This window comes from Nannospalax galili, unplaced genomic scaffold, assembly GCF_000622305.1.
Source record: "Nannospalax galili isolate Female #2095 unplaced genomic scaffold, S.galili_v1.0 scaffold1340, whole genome shotgun sequence".
Taxonomy (NCBI): domain Eukaryota; kingdom Metazoa; phylum Chordata; class Mammalia; order Rodentia; family Spalacidae; genus Nannospalax; species Nannospalax galili.
This window is the reverse complement of record NW_008346293.1, coordinates 761,655-787,326: the sequence shown is the minus strand read 5'-3', so window position 1 is coordinate 787,326 and position 25,672 is coordinate 761,655. Positions and strand designations below refer to the sequence as shown.

At 37.7% G+C, this 25,672-nt stretch overlaps 1 protein-coding gene across 2 annotated transcripts in view; it reads left to right on the top strand.

Annotated features, from left to right (window-relative positions):
• Clvs2 (clavesin 2) overlaps positions 1 to 25,096 on the top strand; it is an 84,620-nt gene extending 59,524 nt beyond the window's left edge. Inside the window, exons 3-5 of one of the 2 annotated variants that reach the window (XM_029568127.1) lie at positions 2,408 to 2,518; positions 11,545 to 11,765; positions 20,318 to 25,096. In XM_029568127.1, the coding sequence (XP_029423987.1) occupies positions 2,408 to 2,518; positions 11,545 to 11,765; positions 20,318 to 20,405 (420 nt within the window). In that variant the 3' untranslated portion in view covers positions 20,406 to 25,096. The remainder of the gene's footprint in view (positions 1 to 2,407; positions 2,519 to 11,544; positions 11,766 to 20,317) is intronic. The other variant, XM_008842726.2, reaches the window with a different exon arrangement.
• The last annotated feature ends 576 nt before the right edge of the window (positions 25,097 to 25,672 follow it).

Here is a 25,672-nt window from a genome sequence, read left to right as displayed (position 1 = left end):
TATATATATATATATGCACATACCTGCATACACACCTATACTCATATGTGCACACAAACATGCACACACATATAAAGACATATTGGGATTAATGAGACAAATGCGGTGGTTGATTTCAGCATGGTGATGCTAGTGGCAGAGGGAGGGCTTTTGTGAGTGAGCACTAGGGTAAGATGTGAGAGAAGGAACAAAAATAAGCTTTGTGGAAATGCTGCTTCCTGAGGTAAGTCCTAAAGAGCTCAGTAGGAGCAGAAGATATGTAAAGGGATAGAGGTGACCATGCTGGGCAAAAGGGAGAGAACAAAGTCTACAAGCCATGAAATAGCTGGTGACCACTGGTATCAGGGCATACATGAAAACAGCATGGCATAGAGGTGATGGTTTTTAGGTTTTCTTGGGTTCATGTTGGCCTGGTTGTTGAATGGAAATCTGAAGCTTCACAGTCTTGGGGGTAGGCAGTGTAAATATTTGAAGACTTGGAACATGCTTAGAAAAAAAATCACAGAGGAGACAAGAAGGAATCTGATTACATTTTGGATTTTGGTGCTTGATTAAGTCAGAATTCTGAGTTAGTTCTACTTAATTGAAAGCAAGGCCCTTTCCTGCTGACACACTCTGCTTCAACCATAATTTGGTATGAGCCCATTGTGCATGGAAAGACATGTACATGAAACTCCTAACATTATGTGATAGTTATATATAAATAGTACGTACTAATTTTCCAGGAACAAAAGTGTGTGAAACCCTTATAATTGTCAAAACCTAAGTATTCTGAGCTAAGACTCTAGGCTTAATAGCTTTGAGAGCTAGTGTTCATTCAGTTTTGTTGTAGAGAACAAATGCTTATTCAGGAGTAAATTTTAAATGTGTAGTAAGTAGTCCTGCTTTAGGTAATTCAGGAGGATATTAGTTCCTAACAATCTTCCTGCCATTGAAGGAGAAAGGTATTAGGTACATTATAAGAAAAATAGTTCTGGATGCATCACCGACACACACAAATTCTGCAGTGACAAAGAGGACACTAGGAGAGGTCCAGGCAGCTCTGGAGTAAAATGCAAAGCCAGAACCCACAGTTGTACAGGCTTCTGGGTGCTTGGTGTGGGTGTGCTTGTACCTGTTGAGGGCAAATAGGCGACTGTATATATATCCTGCATTACTCTGGGTGTGTATTCTGAGGGAAAGCTTCAGCAGGACAGAAAACTACCAACGTAATTGCCCTGCCATGCCTACAGCTAGATGCAAAATGAACCATGTCAATATTAGTAATGACGATGATGACAATCTTCCTAGGTTGCTCAAGTCCATAATTATCTCATGAGTGTCTGAAATTTATTATTTGAGATAGGGAAGCCCCAGGAAGGGAAATTAATTTAAATCCATGCAAGGTGACTAACACCTCATACCCTGTAGAGCTGGAACAGACCTTGTCTGGAGAAAGTCATCCTCAAGCCAGCTTCTTCTGGGTTCTTAATAAATCCAACATCTTTCTACCATCAAACTCTATAAAACTGTCATCTTGCAAATGTATTGTCTCTGTCATTTTGGCTCAAACTTACATTAAGTTTTGCTGAAGAGGAGGCTGACTTTAGCAACTTTTCACTTTGTTCCCCTGGAGCGAGCTCAGAAATTTTCTCCTCTCACTTAATTTAGTAATGTACCCTCAGATTTCCTGCAGTGTAACTCGGGGTTTTCAGTTTGTTTGCTTCTTTATAGTTGAAATAAGCAGAGAATGTTTACAATAAATCCTATAAATAATAAGATGAAGCGAATAAAATATGATTTGAAACATGTTCTATTTTACATTTAAAGTGGGGAGAAGTGCCTGAAACTTGTAGGAATTGGTTCTTTCCTTTTATCCTGTGGGTACTGAGGGTTGAGCTCAGGCTTGGTGACAAGTGCCTTTACCCACCAAACTATCTTTCCAGTCTCTTTTCTCACTTATTAATTTATTTGTTTATTTATTGGTTTATTGTGTGTGTATATGTGTGTGCATGTATGCACACATGTGCACATGTGGAGGTCAAAGGACAATCCTTAGATGTTGGTTCTCTCCTTCTACCCTGTGGGTCACAGGGATTGAACTCAGGTCCTCAGGTTTGGCAGAAAGCACCTTTACTTGCTGAGCTATCATGCTGACCCTAAAGTGCACTTTGATATAAAATATCATTTCCACTATAAATAACTGAAGAAATTCTTTTTAGCAACCTGTTCTTGAGAAAGACTTGCTTTACTATACATTGTTTTAGTTTCTTAAGAGGGTCTCATGTGGTAAAGTGCTTTTCTCTTGCTGCACAGATAATTTCCTTTTAGTATGTGTATTTATGTGTTTGAACACCATGTGATCTTCCTGAACCATCCCAGTGTAGAAAAGCCCACCCTGACTTTTATCCCTTCCATGTTGCTCTAGGATAGCTTCCCAGCGCGATTTGGAGGAATTCATTTTGTCAATCAACCATGGTATATCCATGCCCTGTACACTGTGATCCGGCCTTTCCTGAAAGAGAAGACTCGGAAAAGGGTAGGGTTTTTTTTTTTTTTCTTTACAATCTGTTCCCCACTCTATTCACTGAGTTATGGTCAATACTGTGTGATTAATATCAGTCATGATAAAGTATGCTTTAATGTTGTCATAAGTATTCAGCATAAAATACATTTTAAAATTCTTGCAGTACTTATGATTAATTCTCACCAATGTTTTGTGAATGGAGGATTTAAAAACAAGCGTTTCTGCTTTCTCACCAAAAGGAAAGAACATTTCAGTACATTCACTCAATTTGACAGTCTTACTGTAAAGCTCAAAAAAATTATGTCATGTTATCACATTATTATTGGCACTCGCAATTTCAAGTAAGGTCTAGATGTAGTTCGTATTTTATTTGTCAATGAATGGATACTTGCTATTTCACAGTATTTACTGAAATGAAGTGAATTTTGCAGGATCTGATATATTTGTGTAGCAATACATCAGGTATTTTGATAATAATGCTAAAGTGCATTAAGTTTGATCTTTCTTTAAGTATATGTTATTCTAATTAGCCTAAGATTGAGGTTCGTCTAACAAGGAGGATAATAAAAGTACACAAAAGAAAAGCATGATTTTCCTGGGATCATAATAACTTATTTCAATGATTATAGTCAGCACATGGTACATGGTAAATCTGAACAGTCATTTTTATTGAACACAGAGTTTTAAAATGCACATTAATCTACAGTATTTCATTTAAGCCTTTTAACAGTTCTAGAAAGTACCTTTAAAATATTGCTTAAACATTTGCTTTTTATTTATGTATTTATGAAAACATACATACATTGTGGAGTATTCAAATGAGGGTAAATGTATCCATCTTTTAAAATTATTGTTTCTCTGTTATGAAAGCACTTAAATTTTTTTCTTAGCCAGGCGTGGTGGCACACACCTGTAATCCCAGCACTTGGGAGGCAAAGGCAGGTGGATCTCTGTGAGTTCAAGGCCAGCCTGGTCTACATAGTGAGCTCCAGACCAGCTGGGGCTACAGGAAACCCTGTTTCATAAAGGCCAAAAAATTTTTTTCTCGTAGCATTTTCTAATACACAATGAATTATCATTTTCTATAGTCACCTCATTCTGACATATTTTTCTTTTTTCTTTAAAAAATTATTTATTTATTTACTTTTATCTTTATTTTATGTGTATAAGTATTTTGCCTGCATGTATGTAAGTGTACCCATGCATGCAATGCCCCAGGAGGCCAGAAAAGGGCATGGGATCCTCCAGAACTGGACTTTTTAAAATTATTTTTATTTATTATTTTATGTGTATGCATGTATTGCGTGCATGTAGGTAAGTGCACCCATGTCGTGCAATGCCCATGGAGGTCAGAAGAGGCTGTTGGATCCCTTGGGACTGGAGTTACACACAGTTGTTAGCTGCCATGTGGGTGCTTGGATTTGAACCCGGGTCTTCTGCAAAAATAACCAGTGTTCTTAACTGCTGAGCCATCTCTCCAGCCCCCAGAACTGGAGTTTTTGACAGTTCTTAGCTGCCATGTGAATGCTGGGAATCAAACCCAGGTCCTCTGCAAGAGCAGCTAGTGCTCTTAACTTCTGAGCCATCACTTTAGACCCTGACTTATTTTTCTTACCAAAAGAAAAATTTGTATCCATGAACCAACCTATTTCTTCCCTTCTTCACCAGCCTCTGATTACTGCTTTCCTAGATAAACTCTGAAAAGTAAATTTAGTAAACACACTCTACTCTTTCAGTGCTGAGGAAGGAAGTCTGAGGATAGAGAAGTAACTTGCATATATATATATATGTATATATGCAGCTGTAAAGTTGTAGAACTAATACATAAACTCAAATCATCCAGCTCCATATTTAGAACACTTTTTACCTCCTTGTGCTAATCACCACTAAATGACTAGTTCCTTTGCAATATACTCACTTCTAAACCTATGTGGATGATAATAGCAATATGTGTCTCAATTATTAAGTGTTTCAGATATTCTAGTATTTTAAACCCTTCATTGTGAGTGTAAAACCACAGTAATTACGTGTTCACATCAAGTACTAGTGAGGAGAGGGTTGAATGTGCATGGGTTTGTTGAAAATATTCCAATAGTTTAGGAGGAAGAACTATTTGAACAATTAAAATTTATATTAAAATTATTTCTACTACCAAGCATGAAATTATGCATATCTTAGCATTCAAAAGTATACTGAAGTGCTTCAGAAATGCACCTCCAAGATTTGTTTCATGTAGAAGTAATCAGGTTATCCAAAACACCTGCTGGGGATTTAACTCAAATTACACTATGTAATGCTTATGTGTGTTTACTCTTGCCACATGCTGATCTCAACATTTTCCAATTGTCAACTTATTTAATCCTTGCAGCAGCACTTCAGGGTAAGTATTCACCTTTTTTCTCACTTCATAAATGGGAACTGAGGCGTAGAAGGCTAAGATGTCTGCTGTGTATCACTATGAGTAGGTAGTAGAGCTGGAGGTGCAGGTTTATGTGGAAGAAACTTCCGCACAGAAGGGCTAGCAAAAACAAAAGTCCTAGGTAGACATATATCTACAACACCGAACAAAAGCAAAGACACCAGAAAAACTGGAGTAGAGTGAACAATAGGGAAGGTAGTCAGGGCTAGTATAGAAGAAGTATGGTACATATGATCATGTGCCATTACAGGGCTTTGGGTGTTCAGTCTGGGTGAAATGAGAGGAACTTGAAAGGTCTTGACTGTATGAGTGTCTCATTCTGACATGCTATGACGTGATTCTGTTCTCTTGAGATAAGGCTGAAAGGATCAAGTTTAGTAAACAAAGAGAGCAATAAGTTTGGGTTTTTGTGATTGAATGGGATCATTTTAACAACGTTCACAAGAATGCATTGTTGGCACCATTCCAGATGGAAGCAGGGTAATTGAACTTTGCAGTTTTAGTAAAATTATATGACTTGGAAATGTTCATATAAAATAGAGTTTAAATGTCTTCAATTTCTACTTACATAATCAACACATAAAGCAAAGATTACATTTCTACACTTCAATAAAAATCTTAATGCATAGAACTAATCATGATGAAGAAAAAAATCTAAAAGCAAAACTTTACCAGTTGACCTCTTGGGGTACATTTCTATTATCCAATCCAGAGGAGCAGTTCACACTTAAAAGTTCTAACAGAGTGTCTTAATATGGAGGGCATTTTTGCAATACTTTATTATGATTTCTGAATCTTCATGCTGAATGTGCATCTTGAAACTAAATTAAGTAACACATTGTAAGATGAATGGTCTTGTTAAAAACACATGATCCAGAAAAACTGAATACTGTTTTCCACATTGGGCAGGGATAGAGCAGTAAATATGTTCATCTGTGGAGGGTTTCCTGATATGGATGCTTTGCAGCAAAGACTGTGTAGTCTATAGGAGAGTAAGTCATGGGACATGTGGAGGCAGAAGACTCTAGGAATAAGAAAGATCCGTTGTAAATATTCTAAAAGAGTAATAGAAGATGCATTCATGAGAGTAGCTCTTGTAGGGTCTGTGGGGCTTGCTCAAAGAGAACAGAGAAACCAATGGAGAATTTTGAGCAGAATGATATCATCTGACCTGTATGCTGACATGGGCATCTGGGCTGCCCAGTTAAGAGAGAGCAGGAAGACGAGTGGAAGCCGGAAGATCATTCAGGCAGCCTGTTCCATAGAGCAGTAGAGAATGGCAGTAACTAGAGTGAGGACTGTAGGGGAGGAGGTCATCAGAGTGACAGCACAGAAATGATTTATGAGTAACTTGGATAATGAGAGAAATAAAGCATACTTTATGAGTTTTGCTATGAGAAACTAGAAGGATAATCAAACCATTACCTGATGCTGAAAATAGGGAGAAGCAGTTTGGGGTGGGAAGAATGAGTTAGGTTTTAGGTACCCACTGAACAATGAGTGTAAATGCCAAGGAGAATGAAAATTCAAATATGGAGCTCAAGAGCAAGATATGAATTCATGACACAGGTCTTTAGTGTACAGTTAGTTTTATAAAGCCACAGATTGAAATGAAATGAAAGAAATTATGATAGAGCATTGTTTAAAATCTGGGAATTAGGACCCTGGGTTCTGCAAGGGTAAGCTGTTGGAACATTCAGCAAAATTACTAAAGAATGTAGCAAGGCAGAAGAAAACCAATGATACTCAAAGAGAATGTTTCAGTGAAGAAAGCCATGTACTTTACCCAGTGCTAGTGAGGGTTCCAGATAAATGAAGACTGAGAGTTTAACACTAAGTTTAGCAGGAGAAACCATCTTGGCAGAAGCAGATTTCAGGTAATGTTAAGATTCAGGGCAAAGATTTGTGCAAAGTGAGAAGAGGGTCCTTGTATTTGGACAGTGAATAGAAATTTCTTTGGTGAGTTCTGCTGTCAAGGATGGAGAGAAGCTAGGATAACAATTGCAAGTGGAGAAAGAGCCAAGAGAGGGGTTATGTGTCTGTTTTTATGATAGTGGAATCAGTCAGTTTTTTCTCAGATTAGACAGAGAGGAGGAATTTGTGATATGGACAAATAAGGGATAATTACTGGGAAATATGCCTGAGTTGAGGAGAGAGAAGGGGTCTTTGTAACATGTGGAGTGATCTGCCTTTATGAGGTTTATGTTTTCTTATTCTAGTGGGGAAGGGAACACATAGACACAGATGCTGGTGGGTGGATCTCATCTGGCTGCAGCCCTATTTCCTCAGTGAGAGTGGAAGTAAGGCCAAAGCTGGAGAGGATGCTGAGGTAGGAGCGATGCTGAGGTAGGAGGGATGCTGAGGTAGGAGGGATGCTGAGGTAGGAGCGATGCTGAGGTAGGAGGGATGCTGAGGTAGGAGGTAGCAGAGTGTTGGCGTGGCAGCAGTGTGTCAGATTATATTTCCTGTGCTTGGGATTGTTTTTAATCACAAATCCTGCATGACTTAAAATATTTTAGATTATTTTTAATTTTAAATAAGGTTTTAATGACTTCTTTGAGTATATCATACAATATATTTTGATCATGTTCAACATCTCACATCAACCTCTTCACAGGTCCACCCTTCCCATCTACATTCTGTTATCTTTTTTTCTTTTTAAGCCCATTGAGGAACATATGAGATAAAACTTTGTCTTTCTGAGCCTGGATTACCTCACTCAGGTTGACTGTTTCTAGTTCCATCCATTTACCTGCAAATTTCATGATTTCATTTTTCTTTACAGCTGAATAGAATTTCATTGTATAAGCACACCAGATTTTTATTATCCATTTATTGGTTGAGGGACATTTAGACTGTTTCCATTTTGTAGCTATTATGAAAAGAGCTGACAAAGTTATCTTTGTCATAGTATATCGAGTCCTCTGGGTGTATGCCCAAGGAGAGGTATAGCTGGGTCATGTGGTAGATCTATTTCCAGTTTTTTCAAGCATTCGCCACACTGATTACCACAGTGGCTGCACCAGTTTGCAATCACATCAGCCGTGAGTGAGGAAATCCCCACATTTCCTTGTCAGCATTTGTTGTCAGTTGTTTTCTTGATCTTAGTCATTCATCCTGGGGTAAGATGAACTCTTAAAGTAGTTTTAATTTGCATTTTCCTAATTACTAAGGAGGTTGAATACTTTTTAAGGTGTTTCTTAGCCATTTTTATTTGTTCTTTTGAGAAACTCTCTGTTCAGATCTATAGTTCATTTTCAATTGGGCCATTTTATTTCTTGAGTGTTTATTTTATTTCTTTGTGTATTCTTTAAATTAAGCCTTCAATCTGAGATATAGCTGGCAGGTTCTCTCCTACTTTGTGGGCTTCCTCTCCAGTTGACTAGTTGTATCCCTTGCTGTACAAAAGTTTTTTAGTTTAATGAGGTCCCTTTTATCAATTGTTAGCCTTAATTCCTGAGTGAATCTAGTTCAATTTTGAAAGTCCTTTCCTATACCTATGTCTTGTAGGTAACTGCCTATGTTTTCTTCTAACAGTTTTAGTGTTTCATGTTTCACATTGAGGTCTTTGATCTATTTGGAGTTGATTTTTGTGCAGAGTGACAGATATGGATCTATTTTCATTCTTCTACAGCTGGACAGCCAGTTTTCTCAGCACCGTTTGTTGAAGATGCTGTCTTTCCTCCAGTGGATCGAGGTGTCAAGTTTCAGGTGGCTGTAATTTGTATAGTCATGCTTGGGTCTTCTATTTTGTTCTATTCTCGCTTTTTTTTTTCCAAAAAAGTTGGAAAACTGATGAAATAAAAATTTCAGAACTTCCTTATGAAAAGTATTCTTATTTCTGATTAGAACTATATTGGTTTATGTGTGTGTGTGTGTGTGTGTGTGTGTGTGTGTGTGTTGATATGTTTGCTCAGAAATAAATACTAGCTGTTGTGATCTCAAACTGCAGCAGGAAGGTGTTAAATTCACAATTAGCCTGGTTCACTGTAGGGCAGATGGCATCTTCTACCTGTGTAGCCTCCTGTAATCATGTATTAAGGAAGCTGATTGTCCTGTGTACTTTGGTTAATGACTGGTTGTCACCTGTTTTTAATCTCCCATAATTCATTAAAGATACTTAATTAGTGAGTTCCATTCCTCTGAATTTTATGATGTTACACACTACTAGTTCTTTACTTTCCTACATATTTAATCTAGATTCTAAAGGCAGGGACAAAAATGAAGGTTCATCTTGAACCAGAAGTATACAATTAACTTACTTTCAAACTGCACTTATCAAATAAATATTACAAAAATTCATATGAAATAAATATGGTGCTTTCTGGAGAAGGTTGGTATGTGGTTTTGAGGTGGTAGACATAAAAAAGTAGGAGAAGTTATACTTTAAAGATCTATGATTCTTAGATTGAGAATAGACCACACCTAATTGATAATAGAAGACTGGCTATGAAGAAAGAATTAGAACTCCACATTTTTTTCTTTTAAATCTTTTGTTTAATCTGTTTTTTTTTTTGACAGTTTGGTATATATGTTGATTTATAGTGCCTTCTGATGATGGTCCCCCTTTATTCTCTCTTATCTCTTTCCCAGCCCTATAATCCACACCCCTAAAATCTCTTTGCACACATTCATGTTTGTCTTTTTGTTTTCTTTCATGACCCACTGAATTTAACTAGAGCTTTCTATGTGACCGCGGGTTTAGAACTATCCACTACAGCCTTGCCATCTCATCAGTAGGCACACTATTGAAGACAACGTCTGCCCCTCCTCTATAATCCACTTGTGGCCAGTAGTTCAGCAGGACTATTGACAGGCTGGTCTTGTGTAAGCACATTGTCGGCAGCTGCTGTTGGATCTTGATTACATTGTCTGTGTCACACTTATAAGAAAGTATTTCACTTTTTCCTATCACATTCTTACTTCCCCTTCTTCCACAGTGTCCCCTAAGACTTAGTGGGAATAGTATAAATGTTTTTTTTTAGGGCTGAACCCTGTGTCTTGAGTAGCCACGTGTCTCTGTATTCACTGGCATTCATTGCAAAGAGAAGCTTCTCTGACTTCTCAGAGAGGTGCATTCATCTATGGACTTAAACATAAATATTTAGAAAGCATTTTGGTGCAATGTAATTTAGCTAAACAGTAGCAATATGTTCCCACCTAGGGCCCAATACCTCTTCAGCTATGATTTTTTAAAAATGTGGTTTACAGAAGTAGACATAAATTCCTTCTTGTGGAGCGGTCCTTAAAACCAGTCTTAGAGCAGATGGTTAACAGTCATGCCACTATTGTGGGCACATCTTGCCTGGTGAGTTGATATTGACATTTGCAAGATTAGCAGATAAATAAGACTACTGATGCCCCTTCCCCTCAGCACTGTAAAATCTGACCAGCATGGAGGATGTTTCCAGCTCAGTTCAAGCTTGATTTCTCTGTCTCTTGCAACCAGGGTGTGAGCTGTCTTCTTAAAGAGACTTTCTGATAGGGGTTTTTATTTTCTATTAATTGCTGAAAATAGTTTCTTATTCACTGGTATCTTATTTCAGTTTTGTATATTAACATGTTAATGAATGGTATTTAAATATTAATAAAAAAGAAGAAAGTGGTAGCAATTGATGAAGGTAACAATGTTGAGGTTGTGACTTGAATTAGTCTTCGGCTTTATAAAAATACTCTAGGTAGATAACACCTATAACTAAAGTATACTTATGATGTTGCACTTTGATTCTTTATCCTGTTTTCCATTTGGATAATGAATATGGAAATCTCCAGAACAAAGGATGTTGGCACTAATGCAGAACACATATCCTTTGGGGTATGAACCTCATCCAGCTTTTCCTTATGAAGATGCTACTCTACTTTTGTTCACCTCATCCACTTTACATTATAAAGCAATAATATCAGGGCTGGAGGAAATGGCTCAGCAGTTAAGAGCAATGGCTTCTCTTGTGGAGACCCATGTTTGTTTCCCAGCACTCACATGATGGCTGACAACCATCTGTAACTCCAGTTCCAGGAGAATTCAATGCCTTCTTCTGACCTCTGCGGGTATACTTACATACATGCAGGCAATACACTTGTATACATAAAATAAAAATAATAAATAAAATATTAAAATAAATAAAGCAATAACATCATGTCTATAGTATTCTTTTTTATTGACAATAGATTGCATACCAATAGCAGGTTTGGACCTTGATAACTTGGATAGCCCTGGAATTGAATCCCCACGAGAAGGGGTTTTTCTGAGCAGCGTAATTATGCACATCACCAGGTTTGCACAGCTAACACCAGGGTGATATGGAGACGCAAGAGCACTATTTTCTTTGCTCATTGTTCTGAGTGAAAAGCAGAAAAGCATGTATGTGGTTCTCGCTCTTTAACCCAGTAGTTATCCAGAAACTAAACATGTCTGTCCCTCAGAATTTTTACATGAAATACTACATAATAATGCACTTTTGCCTACTTCACAGAATAGGTGAAAAGTTTAAATATCATCGTAACAGACATGGAAACCTCTTGTATTTGCTTTTCTATCCTCTCCTCTTCTCCATGGCCACTGGATGCTATTTGGTTATCTCTGTGTGTTTTCCTCCCATCTCTCCCTTTGCATTTATAGATATTTTTGCATGGTAACAACCTGAACAGTCTACACCAGCTAATTCATCCTGAGATCCTGCCCTCTGAGTTTGGAGGAATGCTGCCCCCGTATGACATGGGGACTTGGGCAAGAACCCTGCTGGACCACGAGTATGATGACGACAGTGAATACAATGTGGACTCTTACAGCATGACTGTAAAGGAAGTAGAAAAGGAACTCTCCCCCAAGTCCATGAAGAGGTATGCTGAGTTAGACTGGTAACTGGATGAAGCTGGTGTAGAGGAAAGTACCCTGAGTTTAACTTCAAGTTTTTTACCATATATAAGTTTTTCTCTATTATTTACTTTCTGGTGGGCTTTTTGCTTTGTTTTATTTTGTTTTGTATTGTTTTGTTTTTAAAATATGGTCTCCCTATAGTCGCTGCTGGCCTGGGACTCACTGTGTACACCAGGCTGGCCTAAATTGCACAGAGATCTACCTACCTCTGCCTCCTGCCCAGCCTTAGGCCTTATCTGGTGATATTTTAAAGGCTTGTACTGAAAATGACTTTCCTTCTAAGTAATTTATTGGACTTTTATGTAAGGTTTCCTTTGAAGAAAGGATCCATGCAAGTCACATAGACATACAACAGCCACTCACCATACACATTACAGAGAGAGAGAGAGAGAGAGAGAGAGAGAGAGAGAGAGAGAGAGATCATTTTAATTCAAACACTATATTCAAAGCTTATGCTACCATTTCAATGTCTCTGCCAAGATTTGTCTAAAGGTCTAGCCATTCCTGTGCTAAACACTGTCCTTACAGGTTTACCTTCATAAAGCCCATTGTTCGGTCCAGAATCCAACCCCTTGATTTGACTCATAGCTCTTTCATGCATGGTTCTTTTAGCCATGGGGGGGGGAGTTGCAGATACAGTCATGCATGACTGCATTCTGTAGTAAACAAGACGAGTTCTCATTCTCAGACTTTCCCAGGCCCTAGCAGAGTGCAGTTGAATAATGCTAAAAAGGATTACTCAAGACTGATTCGAGTATGACTAACCATCCACCGAAGTATGGGAATCCCAGCCCTGGCAGGTCTCTCCCCATTTAGCTCAAGGAAGATGCAGAGACGTCTCAGTTCTCATGCTAACCCTGGCTTGCATCTCTATCTGATGGAAGCTTCGTGATTATTTGGTTATAGCTCTGATTCTGGAGGTGCCATTCAGGATCCTAATGCTGGTCCCTCTCAGCTCTCTCAGTTTGTTCTCTCTCTCTCTCTCTCTCTCACTCTCTCTCTCTCTCCTTTTTACCCTCTCTCACTGCCTGTCCATTTCTCCCTCTTTCTCTCCTTCTTCCTCTACCCTCCGTCTCTCTGTGATGATATTTTCCTCACTAAAGGCAACTACATAACTTTTAGAAAGAAAAAGAAAAGACTGAAACTTTCCCTGTTATCACTTCTTCACTTGTTAACAAGGTTACATGTAAGCCCACCTTTCCCAACTCTCTCCACTTGAAATTAATTATCAATAAACCCTAAGGGTTTATTAATCTCCTGAAGTGTTTACTGACAGGCCGTTAAGGATTCTACTTAGTACTGAGTTGTGTACAGAGTCTTGTGTATGTGTGTGTGTGTGTGTGTGTGTGTGTGTGTGTGTGTGTGTACATATATTGCATTCCTCTGGAGAGAAGGCATATGTTTCATCACCTTTCAAAAAGTTCCTAAAACAAAAATCCTTTAAAAATTACCTATATTTTTCATTCAACAAAAGGAATTCTATTAGCGATAGTTATTATAATCTAACATTTACTATGTGTTTATCATAAAAGGCTCACATGAAGTACCTTTTTCACATTAATGTAGTTAATCCATGTAGGAAGTTTGTTAAAGAAATATAGTATCCTCAGTGTGTGTGTGTGTGTGAGAGAGAGAGAGAGAGAGAGAGAGAGAGAGAGAGAGAGAGAGAGAGAGAATGTATGTGATGAATGAGCAGGGCTCCAGTAAGTTTGTTACGGAAATACAGTGTCCTCAGTGTGTTTGTGTGTGTTTGTGTGTGTGTGTGTGTGAGTGTGTGTGTGTATGTGTGTGTGTATGTGTGTATGTGTGTGTGAGAGAGAGACAGAGACAGAGACAGAGAGACAGAGACAGAGAGGGAGAGAGAGAATGTGTGTGATAAATGAGGAGGGCTCTAATCTGGAGGTGCACAGCCTTTTAAATTGTTGACAGAAAGCCTGTTACCTTTTCTGACAACATGGCAGAAGCTCCCTTTTTCTGGAAGTGAGCTAACTAATGAGTAGGAGATAGGTGTCTCTAATATCTCCCAGGTTCCTCCCTTGACAGAAAGATCTTTTCCCTCACGGTGCCTTTGGTGACACATTCATTCCCATAGCGCACACTTTGCATCAGCTTTGATGAACCGCTGCCTCTTCCCCGTTTGCCTGGGGCCTCCCCAACCTTGTACCCTCTTTGCCTTCCACTGTGACCCTGCTTCCCATCCTCAATTTATTGTCACAAAGCAGTGCAAACATGTTTTAAAATATAATTCAAATTATTTTACAACTCCTACTTAATTTTTAAATGACTAGTAATTACATGATGAATTGGAACCACTCCCTTAACAAGGTGTGGCATGATCTGACCCTGCCTCCCTTTCCCCTCTGGTTTATTACACCTCCCTCCTTCCCTGCTTTCAGACGCAGTAACCTTCTCTCTGCTCCTCAGTCTCTCCATCTTGTATCCTTTGCACTTGTCCCCCTGCCTGGAGTGCTCTTTAATGTATCTTCAAATGGCTGGTCCTGATCCAATATCGCACCAATGTCCAATATCCCACCACCTGGTCTGTTTACTCAATCTTGTCATTTCCTAAAGTCACCACCTTCTTTTCATTTTACTCATGGCACTTATCCAGGCTATGCTATGACTACTTTTCTTTGTTTCATACTTACCACCCATTGCCATCTTTAGAAGAGACCGTGGTGGGTGTACTCATCCTGTTTCCTAAATTCCCAGCATCTAGGGAAAGGCTGAATCCAAGGTGCTATATACATTCCAGCTGAGTGAGACCATGCACTCCCTTCTGTCTCACAGTGGCTCTCTAAATGTTCAGTATTCATACTAATTTATCCTTCAGCTCTCGTCAGCAAAGTTTCCTCATGCAACAGAGTGCAACGAACACAGAAGGCCACAACTGGCCAAGGTCTAGAGAATAACAGTCTGCAGAGTTTGTGTCCCTGGATAGGACTCCTATATTAAACCTCACCTACCTAGGGCTTAGGGACCATTGTAGAAAAGGGGCCAGAAAGTTTGTAAGAGCCAGGGTTGGTGCATGATCATAAGGAAACAGAGTCTTCCAGGTCTCTTGGAGCTTACACCAATGTTGACAGCATGCACAAGACCCATGCAGAGTCAATCAGACTAAAACCCAGCGTAGAACTAGAGAGTTTTAGCTGAGTAATGTTTAGCAATTGATTACTGCTGGGTGAGGGAGAGCTGATATTCTTTAAGGGAGAGACTCTAGAGAGGCTGACTACATCCTAGCAGATGAACTTGCACTAGGGGACATCTAGGTACAAAAGCTTGACTTGATAGGCCTTAACATATATGACAGAGTGTACAAAATCTAGTTGGGGGGTGGGGGTGAAGCTTTGAGGGGGATGTGGATGGGCGAGGGGATCTAGATATGATTAATATTTATTATATGAAATGTGCAAGAAAAGCCAATAAAAACATACCTTAAAATGTTCAGTATTCATAAACAACAGGTGACATCTGAACCTAGTGTCACCAGTGGTGTTGCAGGGTCTTTGTTTCTTACATAGACCCTGCTGGCTTCTACTGGCCACCACTGACTGCAGTTCAGCAGTCAAAGCACATTGCTGATTCATATTAATTACCCTTAATCCAGAAGTCTACTTATCAGTCCGTATCTTCCAATTTTTTTGCTCTGCATTTAACCTTTTTAAAAGAACATTATTTTAATGTAGTAGTGTCCTCTTGTTAGGTCAGCCCTATGTGTCCTTCACTTGAAGTCGTTTGGGTCTTGATTTCCTACTCCAATTACTTTGGGCATTTTGTTCCCCAATGACTTGGCTTTCAGCACATCCACTGGCCCATCTCTGTTTCTTCTGATATGGGCTGATTAGCATTTTAGACAGTTTTGGTTTGAGTGTGAGTGGAGTGTGTATGTGTGTGTGTGTGTGTGTGTGTGTATACACTTGTAGCACAAGAAGATTTTATAATTTTGTTAGTAAACTCCTGAAAGATGACTTCATGATTTGCTTTTTCTCAGTATAAAGCATTTGTACTTTCATGTCTAGGATGGGGGCCAGATAACAATTATGATCCATTCTAACTGTCCTTGGCCTTTTATTCGGTTTTACACTATCCTTAGATATAAACAGAGCAAAATCATTTCTTCATCAAAGGTTTCATGTAATTTTTCCTTAGCGTGTGTTCAGCCAAGTATTAGTAAATAGAAGCTTGCCTTGATCAGTGAATTTGTGGAGGGAGAACAAAGTTCACTAGACTCTGCCTGTCTTTATGCTGGAAGTGTCTTTTACCTCCTGTCCTCATGACCTAAGATAGTGCCTGACAACTTGCAGTAAGACTAATATTGCTATGGTGATACAGGCTTCTGATTTTATTGAACGATATGAAGGCTTATTATTATTATTACTACGTATCAGCAGGTAGTCTACCCACTTGCATATATTAACACATTTGCTCCTGAAAGTTAACTAGCTCCATCTTATTGACATGGGAGAAATGAGTTCCCTTTTAGTCTCATTTATAAAAGAATTTAAGAATGGACTCAAATGGGAATTTTAGGCCAATTTTATTAGACTTTTAAATAAAAACCCCCAGGACAGGCAAACTTTAAGTCTCAGCAGCTGCTGGAAGGAGGAGATTGGAGAAGAGAAGGAGAAAAATCCAGGTCAGTTGCAAGCACGGAAGTCGACCCATGTTAAACTAGCAGCAGCATGGTAGGGAGAGGGGCTTTAGAAAAAGTAAAGAAACCCAAATTTCAGGCAGGCCAAAGTGTTAGGGAAAGCATGCATAGAAAAAACATAGAAAAGGAGGTTACTCTTTAGAGAATTCAGAGAAGCGGACAGACTTATGGAAAGCTGTGTGTCTGAGACCTGGTCTGGAAGCTGCTGCTTCAGGTTGTGGGGACTCCCTGTAGGAAAAGTTCACCTTCTCCTTAAGGAGAAGGATTATTCCAAGGATTCTATTTTGCATGACTTAAGGTGAACTCACCTTCCTAGGGTTGATCCTGGGACTAGGTGACAGACCTGGAAAGTTGGGTCTCCATCCAAGCTCTTAAGAGGCCTTTCTTGCTTCTGTAACATTATTAATGAGAACAAGACACAAGAAAATTAGTGACTTCCAATTTTGATTTCAAAACAGGCAATCACATTTCAGGAGCCACTTCTTTAACTCCTATTATTTGCCTTGTATGCAGGCTGTAGGAATGCATTATGACATTTTATTGTCCTTCTGCCTGTAGACTGTAGGAATTCTCCCATTTTTTCCATATAAATGAACATAACCTTAGGTATTTCAGAAGCCTTCCCATTATCACAAAGCTAGTAAATTGTTACAACAGCAACTGGAATTGAAATTTACCTGTTTCCAAGATCTAGTCTTCAAAATATCTTGGTACAGCCTAATATAGCTGCATAGTCACTGAGCAAATGAGTCCTGGATACTAAATTTTAGCTTCAACTGTTTCTGAGTGTGTGTGTTTGTGTGTGTGTGTGTGTGTGTGTGTGTGTGTGTGTGTGGTCTGTATATACATATTTGGGGGTGCATGCACGTGTGTGTGCATGGCTGCGGAAGCCAGAGGTCAATGTCAGGTGTCTTCTTTGATTGTTCTCACCTTATTGGTTGACACAGGGTCTTCCTCATGGATTTAGCTGGACTGATTGACCAGTATGCTTCAGAGATTCTTCCAAGTATTTCCAGTGCTGGGGTTTCAGGCACTGACATCACCTAGCTTGTATGTGGGTGATGGGATGGATCCCAACTCAGGTCCTTATGTTTGCATGGCCGGCACTTTACCAACTGAGCCTTCTCCCCAATCCCTAACTTACTTTAAAAACAAAAACAAAATAAAATTATTCATTGCAAAGCTAGCAGGGTTTATGCAGAGACTCCTGAAAGGCATGATGATTTAATGATAGACAATTTCCTCTCTCACAGCTGGAATAAACCAGTTAATGACAGTTCTGATCTTGCACAATCTATCCTGTTCTTTCATATAAGATATATATATATACACACACACACACACACACACACACACACACACACACACACACACACATATATATATATATATATGACAGTAAGAAAAACAGCCTAGACTAAGTAACAGTACATTTGGCACAACTAAAATACCAAAGACAAGCCTAATTACAACTTTTTGCGTGGCATTTTCTCTTGAGAAATTGTGCATGTAGAGAAACATTTGTCTATTAACAATTCTGATGAATATAATACTTGAAAAAATAACAACTGAATTCCAATTGGAGACTATATTTTGTTCAAATTACTGTATCCTTAATACAGAACGTCTCAATCATCTTTATATCCCCTTCCCCATTGGCCCCCTCCCATATCCCCACACTGGAATTCATACATTCTGTCATTTGTGTTAAGGTCTATCATGTCAAGTTAGTGTCCCCAGATGTCCCTCAGTACAAGTTTATCCTCTGAGATCTAGTCAGTCTATCTAGAATCCCACCCTTTAAGAAGATCAGCTCTTCCTTACCCAGCAGTCTCAGCTGCCAATAATTCTTTGACTCAGATTGGGGCCTCCTGTCCATTTCCACATTCTGTGGTGGGTTTTTGTCTGCTTGTGTTTTCGTGGGTCTTGTGCATGCTGACACCATTGCTCTAGGTTCCTATGAGCCTCTAAGATCCATGGCCTGTCCAGCTATGTGTATTTGGCTAGGTTTAAAGTGCCACACCTGAGTTTCCTCCCACTGAATGGGCTTTAAGTCCAATTAGGTAGCTGTTGATTACCCCCAAGATAAAAGTGCCAATACTACACCAATATCACTTTCTGTGCTGGTCATTGGTATGGTTCTTTTAGGTGTGTAGCTGGGGTTGGACCACCGATTGCTGTTCTCCCTTACCAGCTTGTGTAGCGCTCTCCAAATCTATGAGAGCTAGCCTTCAGGGGAGATGTCTTTCAGGTCATTTCCATTGTTCCAAGTCCTGTGTCTGAATTATGCCCTGTCTTCAGCAATAGGGTCTCACTTTCAAGTGCTGGGAGACAATTAAGGACTGTGACAATAGCCTGGTAATTTTGGGAGTCTCTTGGACTACCCTGGCCAACGCTGTGATGCTCCTTTTTCTCTCTCTGTCTGTCTGTCTCTCTTTCTCACCCTCTTTCTCCTCTATCTCTTCCTCCTCTTGTCCTCCTGCTCATTCATTATCTCTTTCCTTTGAAAACATACACAGAAACAGACATAAGTTTATTCCATGTTCTTTTTCCTGAATATTTAATATTCAGATTAAAGTGGATATGACCTAAGGAAGAAACGTTGTCCCTACTCTTTTGAAAAATATGCTCTCACTGTCATTTTTTATTTTCTTTGAAATGAATCTGTTTATTTAAAGAAAGGAATCAGTGCGTTGGGAAATCCTGTGATTTTATGTATATATAATTAGTCCATTGCAGTCTTTTTCATTAGTATGTACAGTTGTATTTTAGCTGAGAATCTTTCTTTTCAGGAGTTAATGAAGCCAGTTAAGAGCTACATCACTACAGCAAAAGGCCGTGCAGCAGCAGGGAGAAAATCATTACAAGGAGAGCTCTGAAAGGCCAGCTGCTTCCTAATGCCACAGCTATTAAGACAGCAGCTTCCTGCCACAACACTAGCATGTTTCATTGATTTTTCTCCTTCCCACTTTCAAATTGTTTCCTTCCCCCTTGCTATCAAAAGCATGTGTGTACACAGGGGTTTCAAATTATGTGCTTTCCTAATTACAGAGTCTTCCTTCTTAAATAAGCAATTTTTATTTTAAAAATCTTTAACCATTTCTTGAAGCTTTCAAATATATGGATGATTTCATTTGGATATTTTAGTGGAAAATTACATTCAATTGCATATTTTAGTAACAAAATTACATTCAAATTCTGGCTTTTCACTGATATAATCATTAATAAGAAGAAATTATGGTTTAAAAGTTATATTTATATCGAATTTATTTTAAGTTTTTCCTCATTATATATTTTATTGAATTTTTGTGTATTTCAAACATCTTAATCATAGTTAGACCCCCTCCCCTATCTGCAGCCCCTACAGCCCCCTCCCACAGGACTTCATTCATTCTGTCATATATGTAAAGGCCCATTGAGTCAAGTTTGTGTACCTAGCTGTCCCTTGGTGTGAGTTCATTCAGTGGTGTCATAAAATTAACTCGAATCAAGCCTCTTACTGTTGCTGAAGGTCATTGTCACAACCACTTAACTGTAGCTGCTTTTTCTTTTCTTCACCTTGGAGAACATCTGTCCTACACTGGAAAATTTCAGTATCTCCAAGAGAAGACTTGTTCAGTTGTGAATAGAACATTAAGTATATTATTATTTGGATTCTTTTGCTACTCTGGACCCTGGAGGCAAGAGGGAATTGTTTCTTCATTTGGACACCAAAATCTAAATATGTAATATCCACAGTTCATAAATCCTTTGATGGTGGAAAGAGAATTCACATCTGTGGGAGAAGTAGAGGCAATTAGAAGGGAATGTGACTTAGGGAATTATCCGGCGTTGCATCACTGACCTTGGCTCTATTCTTTCCAGATCTCAATCAGTAGTGGACCCCACAGTACTAAAACGCATGGATAAAAGTGAGGAAGAAAACATGCAGCCTTTGCTTTCTCTGGACTAAGACTTTTCCAACCCTCACACCCTGGATTACAAATGGAAGGTACTGGCTTCGAGCAACAGGGACAGCACTGTGGAGTACTTATCTGCTGGAAAACCTTATTAATGTTAATGTAGCATAATATATAATAAGGCACCAAGCTTTCCCATTTGCCTAAACTGTGGGTGCCCTGGGATGGATTTAAAAATCAAAAAGGTCAATAATTTATTCTGTAAGTGCCAAGTTCTTTGTAAATACAATGTAATTTTCAAGTCGAGTTTGTAAATTTTGGTAGCAATTTAATTTGGGAGACATTGACTCAAAAGTTTGAGCCAGTGACATGAATTATAATAAGGAACAGAAAGATACAGCAACTATGAAAGTTAATTACATATAGCCCTGTTGCCTATGAAGCCATATTTCTGCTATCATAGTGAATTGTTTCATTGTTTTTCTCTGAAACTCTGTCAGTATTCAAACCTATTTTAGGCACAGGAAGCTAAATTATTCCAGGAAACTGTTACAATTAATGTCTTCCCGTTTAGTGATTTTCATTTCAGAGAAACTGTGTTCTAGAACTATCTCTAACTGCATCCTGGAGACAAAGAATAGCAAAGGAACTGATGAATGAAACCCTTCGTTGACTTGCAGAGTCTTACAAGAAAAGATGTTTATCCACTGAAGATGTGGAATTCTCAAAGAGAGCAGATTTTGTCTGTACTTCTGTCTTCACAATGTGCCCTTTACTTAAGATTTCATTGTTATCTCTGTCTGGTATACCTTAGGAACATTTTCTCTCAAAACCATTTGACCAAGAAATGAGAACTCATATGTGAATAGTGTTTTCACAGCTAATTTTGAGCATAAAATTTACCACTTACATATAAGGGGCCAATATCTAATTATTGTGCATTTGTTGAAAATATAAACATTCATACACAACATATATATTTTTACTGAGTTCTAATAAATCCTTGATGGGGCAGGCTTATAAATTAAGTCCCATTAGTGGTCTTAGGGATGTTTCTGAAAACAACTTTCACTGAAGTCAATGAAATTGGGAAGCAGAGAAACAGACTTCAGGGTTTCTATTCAAAGACTTTCAACATATCATATAATGAAATCTTGAGTGTCTCTCACCTTAGTGAAATGGATGTTATCAGGCAATCAAGTATAAAAAAATTTCTTTTTTAATTCAAGTTAATTATCCTCACGTTCCCATATGCTCACATTTTCTTTTGAGAAAAAACTGAAAGAAAACATGGCAGTTGACACATATAAATAGATCACTGGAGGACATCTAAGACATCATATAACAGTTTAAGTCTATACTCCAATCTGTATATGATTTAAAGCTTTATTTCATAAAATTGTATAATTCTAGCAAATGTTAAAAATCTTCATTTAAATTTCAAATTCATGTATAGAAAGGCAAGACTTTGATCACCTTCCCAGCATGATAAATTTTGAGATTGAGAATTTACCATTATTCTTTCAAAAGAAAAATGTCAAGAACATTTGGAAACCATATAGTAGCCTTTACATACTCTTTAGCCAAAAACTTCAAAATTCCAGTTATAATTGTGTAGCCAAAAAATTTAAAATTGAATCAACACACCAATCTGCAGCATACTCATGGACTGCTTAGTGCTTGTAAAGTACAAAGATCTTGAATTGTGAAAGGTACTTTAAGAATGCCAACTTCCAGTCAGAAGAATAATGACCATCATGTCCTCTCCTCTACCCATTGTGGTGGCAGAGATCGAAATGAATCGGGGATTAATAGCCAGGGCAGTTCTAGTAGATAAGAACGGCTGCACTGTTACTGCTGCGTGTGTGTGTGTGTGTGTGTGTGTGTGTGTGTGTGTGTGTTTGTCTACTTGGCATACATAGTATAGCCCTTGGCTTTTTTTTACGATGTGAATATGTGTCAGGCAGTAGGAGTCATTTGAATAAAACAAGAGCAATGTCAGTACAGAAGGGCAATCAACTGCTCATTCTCATGAGATTCTCTTGAAGTGCACTGTTTGTTGGCAGTTCTCAGAATTCTACCAGCTTCAGATGTCATTCAATGTAGCCAGCTCCCTTCCCCTATCTTAAATCTAGTGTCACATATAAAAATACCTAGTATCATTCACACTGTCTCCAAACCCCACATTTGGAAATTTTGCCTTGGCATTGCTGAGTGTCTGCTCATCTTCAAATGAGCAACTGAGAGTTGGCTAAATCATGTAAAATATTTAAAAATGAACGAACAAATTGTACAATGATATCTTTTGAGATTGCTTTATCTAGTTTAGTCTGAGGGTACGTTCATTTTCAGGCAATGGTTTTGAAGCTGCTTCATCAAAGAACATTTAAACAACTTTAGAATATTCCCTTCAACAACCAGCTGAAGCACTATTTAGACAAATTTTTCCCTGTTGTGATTTTTCTACATCACATAGCTATATTTACGGTTATGTAATCTCATATATAAGCACGCCTGTGTTATTTCACTTTAATTTCCATAGTGCATTCCACTTACATCACAGTAGTTAGTCCTAATAAATTTTTTTCTTTAATTTGAAATCTACATTTTTCCTTACGTGGTTTCATTACTTGACATTTGTTAACTTCGAAGCGTTACCAGATTGAATTGAAATCCTCTAATTGTTCATTGTCCATTAACGTAAAAAAATGGTGCTGGGCATTGAGCCCAGAGTTCTGAGCTTGCTAGGCAGGCACTCTACCACTGAACTGTAAGCCAAACTCCCATTTTCTTTTTTCACCCCACTGGTTCCATCTTTTATTTCTTCTTCTCCCTCTTTTTTTTCCAGTTTTTTCAGGGGAAGCTGCTTCCAAAACTGGTTTAAAAATAAATAAATCTCCTCATCATGTTCTCAATGATAATTACATACATATCATTTGTTATTTAAAAAGGAAAAGATTATCCTAAAAGTGTACTGTAAGAAATATGAAGAAGTGCCTCTTTAAAATAGATTCAAGCAGCGATAATGGCATACACATTTTATTTGTACTCTCTTCCCCCAAATCAGTATGTGCATCGATATTGTAAGGGTAAAACAGATATCATTTGAGGAAGGACATTTAAGGGCTTGATTTGAATGTTCTCATACAATATTAACTCCATTGTGTAACATTAGCAAATTTAATCTATGCTATTTAAAACATGGCACTATGCTAAGACAGTAGAAAGGAAGTATTATAAATGAGTATAAAGTGAGTTTTATCACGCAAGTTGTTGAAGTGGGCATGCATGATTTCTTTTATTTCAACAATAGTTTGCATAATTGTAGGGAGAGGCATTCCTTATGTCATTTCATAGAAAATGCTTTTTTACAGTATTAAAGTTCCTAAACAGAAAAGCCAAGGAAGAGGTCTTCTTTAATATTGTTAACCAGATCATCGTTAAATTTTTACCATTTCTGTAATATTGCTGAAGAAACAGAATTCACTGTATAACACCAAGAAAAATCAAGAATTATTTTAGACTTCAGGGAGAATAGATGACTCCTCTCACAGTTGAAACCCTCAGAGTCGTGGCAGCATGTCTTCAGACATAGGCCTCCTTGGCTTTACACACGTCAGGCTTAGTAAGGCCACACCACTGGTCCTTTCGGGGCATTTTATCTGGGAAACCCACTGAGAAGCTTATGGACTTTTGCAGTTTTGTTCAAAGCTCTGCTTTGTTAGGTTGGTTAATATTATCCTTTTGCTTCTTTTATTGAGTGCATATTTATTAATGATTACTTGGAAATTTGCCACTGGCCATGGCAATATTCCAGAAAGATTCTCAACATATAAAGTAAAATGAACAGATTCTTGGCATGGTCTTTTAAATTTTAGATCATATGGTATATACATGAGATCGATAGACTCACAGGCAGATATTTCAGTTTTGGCCTGCTGTGCGCATGGGTGGCTGATATAATGCAGAGCAAAGTGAATTCGTGAGGCTATTAGGTCAGACCTGAAGAAGCATTATTGGAGTAAAAGAAAATGTGGCTAAATATTCAAGGTTTACATAATGTTCAGCAATGAAAAGGACTTGTTTTCTTGTTTTGATATAAAAATATGCTTCCCATATGATAGTGGAACTATTGGTCATTATTTAATTCTTCAAATGGGCAAATAAATACAAGTATAGGAATACAAACAAGCCTTGACTTTATCGCATTATTCACACACACTCTTTATAGCCTAGAAAATATTTTTCATGAATACAAGCTTTTATTTTTTAAGTATCCAGACATTAATTCCACATATAATAATAATTTTGGGAAGTTCATCCTTCAATGAATTTACAGCTAAATTCACATAAATTGTAGTAAAATATAAGATTGCAATTCTGTGCATCAAAACACTCAAACCGAACCTTTTATTCAAAGAAAGAGTACAATGTCACTGGACTAATGAAAATTATTTAGAAACCAAATAATTATAGCTATAATAAATGCACTTTACACTAAGTGTTGGGAAGTGTTGAGAATTTGGAAGGTGTTTATCAGTGTCTGACAGTTTCAGATCTCAATGTTGTTAGTTCTGTCCTTGATGTTATCAGTACATTTATTATGTTAAAATTATTTTTGTGGTGAATGATATAATCCTGATGAAAGTCAAACTAAATTTTAACAAAGATTTAAGCATGAAACAATTCCCAACACTATTTTGAGAAATTTCAAGGAGCTATAAGTGGTTTACATACCACAGATTCAAACCATTGTCTAATTTCTAATTCAGGTTTTAATTTTAGATTTTGTGTTTCCTCAAAAAGTAAATAAAACTTAAAAAAACAAAATAATCGTTTGTCTTCAAAATTCCCATAAAAATATCCAAGATCAAATTATACAAGTATTTGAAAGTACTAAAAAAACCTTCATTTGACTCAGATGTGTTTATTAGTTCCACAACACACTGTTAATGAACTGCCTGTCATTTCCTAGTTGATCTCTTAAGGGAGTTATTTATTCCAATACAATACTAAAAATGGGAAAACACAACTTTTTTGGTAAGTATACAATTCTATCAAAACTATTTATTTTACTATTATGCCAGACTTCTAGTTTGAAGGTGCTGGATCTGCTGTCTGAAAAATGGTGATTCTAATGCAACATCTAAAAATTGATGAAAATTTGGTGAGATTGTTGTTGGCTCTTTAAGATGTCACATTTTTTCTGACATTGTATATTTGAGACTTAAAATGAAATATATATATACATAACTTTATAATTTTATTCATCAAGAAAGATAGTTAATTTTCTATAAACTTTCAAAAGGCAGTTGAACTT